Source organism: Mastomys coucha, unplaced genomic scaffold (assembly GCF_008632895.1).
Source record: "Mastomys coucha isolate ucsf_1 unplaced genomic scaffold, UCSF_Mcou_1 pScaffold22, whole genome shotgun sequence".
NCBI classification, from domain to species: domain Eukaryota; kingdom Metazoa; phylum Chordata; class Mammalia; order Rodentia; family Muridae; genus Mastomys; species Mastomys coucha.
Genome location: NW_022196905.1, coordinates 248,770,166 through 248,778,415, shown reverse-complemented (window position 1 = coordinate 248,778,415; position 8,250 = coordinate 248,770,166). Strand labels below are relative to the sequence as shown.

General features: G+C 44.1%; 1 protein-coding gene across 4 annotated transcripts in view; it reads right to left on the bottom strand.

Moving 5' to 3' along the window:
- Hydin (HYDIN axonemal central pair apparatus protein) overlaps window positions 1–8,250 on the bottom strand; it is a 421,354-nt gene that overhangs the window by 12,174 nt on the left and 400,930 nt on the right. For all 4 annotated transcript variants that reach the window (XM_031341421.1, XM_031341424.1, XM_031341423.1 and 1 more), the window contains 5 exons: window positions 5,937–6,214; window positions 3,767–3,986; window positions 2,567–2,779; window positions 1,212–1,375; window positions 239–389 (listed from right to left, as the gene is read on the bottom strand). In XM_031341421.1, coding sequence (XP_031197281.1) covers window positions 239–389; window positions 1,212–1,375; window positions 2,567–2,779; window positions 3,767–3,986; window positions 5,937–6,214 — 1,026 coding nt within the window. The remainder of the gene's footprint in view (window positions 1–238; window positions 390–1,211; window positions 1,376–2,566; window positions 2,780–3,766; window positions 3,987–5,936; window positions 6,215–8,250) is intronic.

The following is an 8,250-nucleotide window of genomic DNA, read 5'->3' as shown; positions in this document are numbered from 1 at the left end:
TTCAGATAAATTGAAATCATGTAACTTTTCTCATCATAATGCAATAAAAGTTAAAAAAAAAAAAGAACATGGCTATGTGCTCAATGGATACCTAAACAAATGAATGGATATTAGGTAGCAAGCACATAGTGAACACTATGGGGCATAGGCACTGTGCCTGGAGGAAAGCATCTGCTGTTTTCTAACACCCCAGGGCCAAACTTCCATGTTTTGGGGGGAGCCTTTGATGTGACAATACCTTCGCAGTGTATAGTCCCTCCTTGTAGGAAAAGAAGTTCAGCTTGTAGTCTTTCTTGGAGCCAGACAGAACATCAATGTAATCAAGGCCCTTCAGAGTGACACTTGGGTCCGTCTTCTCTGGCTTCAATATTTCCACAATGACCCGGAATCTGGAGTAATACAGGAGAGGAGAGAGGCAATGAGAAATGACAAGATTCACTGAGAGAAGCAACTGTCAAAAGACAGGAGGGAAAGGGGCTGTGTCTACTTTTCCTCTCATGAAGATTGTATGGGTTTGTGGTTCCAGTCTTTGTCCTGTCACCAAGAATGACAGCAACTGTCATTTATTGAGCCAGGTACCCAGTAGTCCATCTCTATGTTATTTACAGATATCCAGCTGACACAATGTCTATAGGAAGTTTGCGCCATTAACACCTCTGATTTCTGGAAGAGGAAATAGAGGCCCAAAGAAGAAAGATAACATGCTCAGACAACATGCATAGCTACTGGCAAAACCAGGGAGCAGACTTAGATCTGAGCTTTAGTCTACTATGCCAAGCAGGTGGCCTCTCTAGTCTCTTCTCTTTGGAAGGAAAGGACGAGGCTACTTGCCCTTGATCTCTTTTAGTCCCTGTATTCCTTTCTATCTCCTACTGCAAACACAATTTGAAGGACCCTGTTCTCTGGCTAGTAGATTGGGCTATAAGACACTCAACAACAACAAAGGTGTTGACCATTAGGACCATCAGAACTATTATTTATTGGGCATTTATTTTGTGTGAGGCAGTGCTCTAGGGTCTATCAGATATAGGATCTGTGAGAATCAACACTGAGCAAGAAGACAGGGTTTGTGTGTTCATGAGACACTTGGCTACACTGAGGACTGTGTCTCTGACTCCCCCAATCTGACATTCTTTGTAGGTGAAGGACCAAGCTGGATGGTGGAAGGCATTTGCTCCCCTACTCCTTCACTGCTCACCCCATACTCTCACCTCTGGGGCTTGTTCAGCCAGTTGCTGATTGGCAGGAGCTCAGTATAGGGAGTCTTACATGGAACCTCACGGTAGATATTGGCAACAGCTTTGGGGAGTTCGGCAGTCCCATGCAGGGCATATAGCCAGCCAGTCCCATCCGGGAGTGGGAAAAAGAGGGTGCCCTTGGAAGAAGAAGTGACAAATAAGAATGACATAGTAGACCCTTTATTAATAGACATCTACCTGACTTGGAGGATGCAAGTAAGCCTAACACTTCTACTTTAAAATGTCTTAAATTTTGGTGTGTATGTGGTGTGTGTGTGTGTGTGTGTGTGTGTGTGTGTTGTACACATGGGTATGTAGATGAGTACACCTGTGTGTAACTACAGGAGTCCAGAAGAGGACACTGGGTATCTTTCTTGATTGCTTTTCATGTTATTCCTTTAAGACAGGGTCTCTCACAGAAACCGAAGCTCACTGTATTGGACACATAGTGAAGACTGAAGAGAATACCATTTGCTGATTAGAGAAAAGACTGGCTGCTTTTCTTTTCTAAATTTTAAAATTAGATTTCGAAAAGATTCATTTTTATTTTTGTGTCTGTGTGTGGGTGTGTGCATAGGAGTGTAAGGCCTATTAGAGGCCAGAGAGGGCATTGGATCCCCCTGAAACTGGAATTACAGATGGTTGTGAGCCACTCAGTGTAGATATTGGGAACTGAGCCCAGGTCTTCTGTAAGCATAGCAAGTACTCTTAACTCTTGAGCTATCTCTCCAGTCCTTAAATTACATTTCATTCATTCATCCATCCATCCATTCATTCATTCATTCTGTATGTATGCATGTATATATGTATGCATGTATGCATGAATGTGTGTGTGTGTATATATATATACATATATATATGTATACATTTCTCTCTTTTCCTCTCCCTCTCTATGCATTTCTCTCTTTTCCTCTCCCTCTCTCTCTATGTGCACACACACATATGGCATTGCATGTATGGAAATAAGAGGACAATTTATGAGAGTCAGTTCTCTCCTTACAACCTGTTGGTCTTGGGGATTGAACCTTAGTGATAAGGCTTGGTGGTGGACACATTTACGGGCTGAGCCATGACATTAGCTCTCTTCTGATTTTTATTACAGCTACTATCATGCTACTGATGCACATAAACCGAATATGAATTGCTCGGTGCTTAGTCCTAGGGCTTCTTTTCAGAGCCGTGCCCCAGGATTCTAAGAGAAATGTAGGCATAGGGGGCAGGCCACTGCCTGGCAACTGTCATGGCTCTCCATAATCCACAATGACCATAATCCACCCAGCTCTTTGTCTCCCCTATGCTAGAAAGCAGGCGGGGAGGCCTCAGCTTACCTGGTGCTTGCGGTTCTCCAGATTCATGGTTCGGGGCTTGTAGGTGATCTCATAGGGCTTGTTTTGCTGATGGGCCTCCAAGGTGATGAACTCAGGTCCTTCCCAGTGCTCCCCCTCAAAGATGGGGTGCAAGTTCCAGGTCTGGTTGGAACGGTTTGAGAGCAGGATAGTCTGTATGTGCCTGGAACGCACTTGGCAGTTGAAGTTCACCACCTGAAGGAAGCAGGAAAATCACCTTCCATGTCATCTCCCCTGAACTGTCTTCAGGGTCCAGAGCTACAGTGTGTGTGTGTGTGTGTGTGTGTGTGTGTGTGTGTGTGTAGAGAGAGAGAGAGAGAGGTTTTAAGTGCTTCCTATAGTGAATTCCAATGGACAATTTCCCTTCCCCATTCAGTCAAAAATATTTATAGGTATTTCAATCCTCATTTCCGGTAGAGTTGCATACATTTTTCTGAAAATGTCATGGCTTCCCTTTTCCTTATAGCTGCACACAATTGCACTGTGTAGTGGTTACACATACCACATCAATCAAATAAATCGTTTTGGTACAGAAATGAGGACCTGAGTTCAACCTAGCATCCAGGCATGCCGGTGTGGCAGTGCGTATACCTGCAACTCCAACACTGTGGGGATGGAGACAGGTGGGTCCCTGAAGCCCCTTGGCCAGCCAGCACAGCTGAATTCATGAGTGGTACAACAGTCACCTCCTGCTCTCTCTTGTGCCAACCGTGCCATCCAAGTCACCGTCATCTCTCCTCTCATCTAGGGGAAGTGTTTCTAACTGATCTCTTTTCTGCAGACACCTGTCAACATCTGGTTTGATTCCACTGAGGTGCAAACCAAAAAGTGTCATCCTTCTACTCAAGACTCAAAGTCCTCCTGCTCCACAAGAAGGAAAAGAATGCTCACGTGGCAAGCACTCACTGACTGAGTTATGCTCTAGTCCCCGCCAACAGTCTTATAACAGAATTTGATCTAGATAGCCTCCTTGAGGATATAATGCTTGAATCAAAAGTCGAAGAAAGAACATGGATGAAGTAACCCAAGAGGGAAGAAAGATTATTCAAGTAGTGGGTATGGCATATGCAAAGTCCTTGTGGCAGGGAGGAGCAGGATCGAAGTTTTGATGTAGGTGTTGAGGACTGAATTCTCTTGGGCTTACTCCTGCCTTTGGTCCATCTCCAGGCAATGCCTACTTGCCTCTTTGACCATAGGTGGTCCCACGCAGGTTCCAGACACAGTGAGGCACAGAGGGTTCCCTCCTTGGATGAAGCAGAGAATGTTTTTATAGAGACTCTCCTTCCCTATCTCAGTGGGGTGATAGGTTACTTCTAGAGCAACCTCTGTGCCTGAGGTGATGTAGCCTTCTTCAGGGCTAATGGAGAAGAGGGGCTTGAGTTTCTTGACATCCCATTTAAACCTTTTTCAAGGGAAAAGAAGACAAGAGAGATAGTGTGTTAATATTCTAAGGGTATGCAAAACCCAAACCAAACCAACCAACCAATCAGACAAACAAACAAAAACTAAGAGAAAACAACAAAACAAAAACAAATAAAAAACCTCACTGGGACTTTTGACAACACAGTCCTTGTTTTGACTGCTCCCAAGGATGTAGGAAGTTCTGCCAGAGGACAGGTGGGTTAGGGACCATAAGGTGGGTTAGGGATCACTCTCTGGGTAAGGAATTTCTGTTCCCTCTTAGAGTTGAACAGGAGTGTACTGGCTGGCTTTGTGTGTCAACTTGACACAAGCTGGAGTTATCACAGAGAAAGGAACTCCCTTGAGGAAGTGCCTCCATGAGATCTAGCTGTAAGGCATTTTCTCAATTAGTGATCAAGGGTGGGAGGGCCCATTGTGGGTGGTGCCATCCCTGGGCTGGTTCTATACAAAAGCAAGCTGAGCAAGCCAGGGGAAGCAAGCAATGTGGAAGTGTAAGCTAATAAACCCTTTCCTCCCCAACTTGCTTCTTGGTCATGATGTTTTGTGCAGGATCAGAAACCCTGACTAAGACAACGGGGGGCAGCGGGGGGGGGGGGGGGGAGGGAGTGGCTGCACGTATCATCCATGAATGACAAGCTAGGGAATGTATGTATGAACACATACATATGCGTTTCCAAGACTGTATACCTAGCAAGTGGCTGGATGAGGGAGCATAGTCTTTTGAGACAATAGCCTTGACCACAACTTCACACTGCCTGTTTAGATCCAGGAGGTTGGTGACAAGCCCTTCATGTGAGAGTTATGCCTGTTCTTGGTGGCAATGGGCAGAACGCAGAGAATGATTGGTATACACTTAGTATTTCCAAGACAGGGCTACCATATAATATCCCTTTTGGTGTTGTAATACTGAGTGTGTATGGTGAGGAGCCCTGGGGTGTGCAGTGGGTAGCCTGGACAGCCATGTTGATTCATGAGCAGCAAAAGGAAAGAGCCTGGGTTCTTTTTTCTTGGTATCTCTGATCCTCTTCTGTGAAGATCTCACTACACCCATGAAGTGAGGTGGCTAAAGCACCTCTCCTAGAGACGGGGTTGGTTCCTCATAAGCCTGCCCAAACTTGCACCCATGCTTCCTTGTTGCTACATATGTAATTTGGGGGATAGTTACTCAATACTTTTTAAATTTGTTTTTTACTTATTTGTTTTTACTCTATATTGCATTCATACTAAAACAGATTGAGAATTGGTCTACTGTTTTTTTTTTTCTAATTCTATCTGATAGGAATGATGTCTACGGAGCACACTTCGTCCCAATTTTTCCTTTCTCTTTCTCTCTCTTCTTCCCCATCCCCCCCTCCCCTTCCTTCCTTCCTTCCTTCCTTCCTTTCTTTTTTTTTTATGCTAGAAATTAAACCCAGGGCCTACGCATGCTACCTATTTGCATTACCACTGAGCTACATCCTTAGCAACCCCCATCCCCTTTAACAAGGTTTCCTATAATCCAGACTCACCTGGCCTTGAACAGACAGAGCCAGAGCTGCCTTGAACTCTTAATCTCTCCACTTCCACTTCCTAGTCCCCAAGCGCTGGAATTATAGAATGTGTACCACCACTATGCTTGGCCTTAATTCTGTTTGTTTATTTGTTTGTTTATTTATTTATTTATTTATTTAAAGACAGGGTATCACTATGCATCTTAAAATCCTCCTGCCTTAGTATCTCAATCACAGAGACTATATTATAGTATTAGCTGCTGAGTAGAGTTACTGTTGAGATCATTGGGTGAACTGTATGATGGGTATATATCAGGCACGCACCAATATTCTCCTTTGTGCCATCATGGTAGCAGCTGCCACCGTGATGTTTCATTTGAAGTGAGGAGATGCAGCTGTCTGCTACAGCATCTGGTGGGAGACACTGCTGACGGTCCTACCTTGCACCCACGTCGCCTGTGTTCATTATGAGAATGCGCCGTGTGGCTTGAGTCTGATACACAACGGGACCAAAGGGAAGATGCTCTTGGTCCAGGGAAATCTCCAGAGCCTGACAACAGCCACTGAGGAGGAAGAGGGGACGCAGTAGGCCCATCCATTCCATGAAGACTTCCTCAGAGAAAGGAGGGACTCGCTTCTTGGGGGCAAAGGTAATCTCTATTTTACAGACTTCTTTAGGCTTCATGCTGATGGTGTGGAAGGGTTCCAAGGTGATGACCTGGTCAGAAAGATAATTGGCTCAGAAGCTGATAGCAGGAAGGCTTCTTGGACCTCAGCACCCCGAGGCCTTGCTGCTGGGACTGTCTCAGTTCAAGGATCAAATCTCTTATGTTACCAGCTGGGTCATCTTTGATAACTGACTCAACCCCCCCCCACACCCCCCGACTTGCTCCTTGGTGAAGGGCAAGGTCATGTGTATAAAATGTGTGGCATAGGACAGGGATCCAACAAATGTTAATTTCCTGTCCTGTCCTGTTTTTCAGCTCCTCATGGGCATTTAATTCCTCCTTCTTCCTCTGTGGGAGACAAAGCAGCAGGAGGAAACATGAAACATGAAACAAGAAACATCAATCCAGTCTTTCTCAAGAAGTGCTCGCCAGTGGGAGAGCATCGGGTTAAGTGAATTAAGCCAGACGCATAGAAAGACAAGAATCATACTTCCTCTTATATGCAGAGTCTTGATTTATATGTAAGTATATATGTGTGTGTGTATGTATGTATGCATATGCGTGCCATATAAGGAGCAGGAGGCCTTTGTGCCATGAAGTAAAGATCTAAGGAGTGGGGATGGGGAATAAGGCAGGATAATGGAAAGAAAGAAATGCAAACTATTGCATGCTTTTTCTCATACGTTGAATCTAAATTTAACATGTAATACACACATGCACATACATGGTCACAAGAAGAAAGCAGAGGGGAGACTCTCTGGGGAGAGGACGGGGAACAGCAGGATTGGGTGAATGGAGACAGACAGGACAGTTGGAGATGGGGAATTAGAACAAGGCACAGCCAAACACACACACACACACACACACACATTTGTGTAAAAATGTCATAATGAAATGACTATTTTGTTTGCTAGTGAGAAATATAAGTGATAAAGAGGAAGTACTGGGACTCATAAAACCAACCCCATGGCTTTCCCAGGCTGCCTGACTCAGTGTCTTTGGGATGACCTGCAACCTGCATTTGCTAAAGTTCAGGAGCTACTGCATACATTCGTATCTAGCTTTCTCTTTCCTTAGTCCTGGTAAGAAGGAAACTTAAATCTGTGTAAGGAAGCTAAGTCCTTCCCAGAGTCCTTCCCCGTGCTTCTGATCAGGGAGCAGTTGGTAGGAATGCACTATGGCTGAAGGGAGTGAGCTGAAGGGTGGGGGAGAAAACAGAACAGAAAGCAGTCCCATTGGGTTTCCTGAATGTGATGACTTTGGGAGCTAGCTTGAGGTAAATGGCTCAGGAATTCAAGGCCCATACTTAAACATAGTTAAAGCAATATGCAGCAAACCAGTAGCCAACATAAAACTAAATGGAGAAAAATTTGAAGCAATCCCACTAAAATCAGGACAAGACAAGGCTGCCACTCTCTCCCTACCTTTTCAACATTGTACTTGAAGTCCTAGCCAGAGCAATTAGACAACAAAAGGAGATCAAAGGGATACGAACTTGAAAGGAAGAAGTCAAATTATCACTATTTGCTGATGATATGATAGTATATTTAAGTGACCCCCAAAATTCCACCAGAGAGCTCTTAGACCTGATAAACAACTTCAGCAAAGTAGCCGGATATAAAATTAACTCAAGCAAATCAGAGGCCTTCCTCTACATAAAGGATAAACAGATAGAGAAAGAAATTAGGGAAACAACACCCTTCACAATAGTTACAAATAATATAAAATATCTCAGTGTAACTCTAACTAAGCAAGTAAAAGATCTGTTTGACAAGAACGTCAAGTCTCTGAAGAAGGAAATTGAAGAAGATCTCAGAAGATGAAAAGATCTCCCATGCTCGTGGATTGGCAGGATTAATATAGTAAAAATGGCCATCTTACCGAAGGTATTCTACAGATTCAATGCAATCCGCATCAAAATTCCAACTCAATTCTTCACAGACTTAGAAAGATCAATTTGCAAATTCATCTGGAACACCAAAAAAACTCAGGATAGCCAAAACTATTCTCTACAATAGAGGAACCTCTGGTGGAATCGCAATCCCGGACCTTAAGCTGTACTACAGAGCAATTGTGATAAAAACTG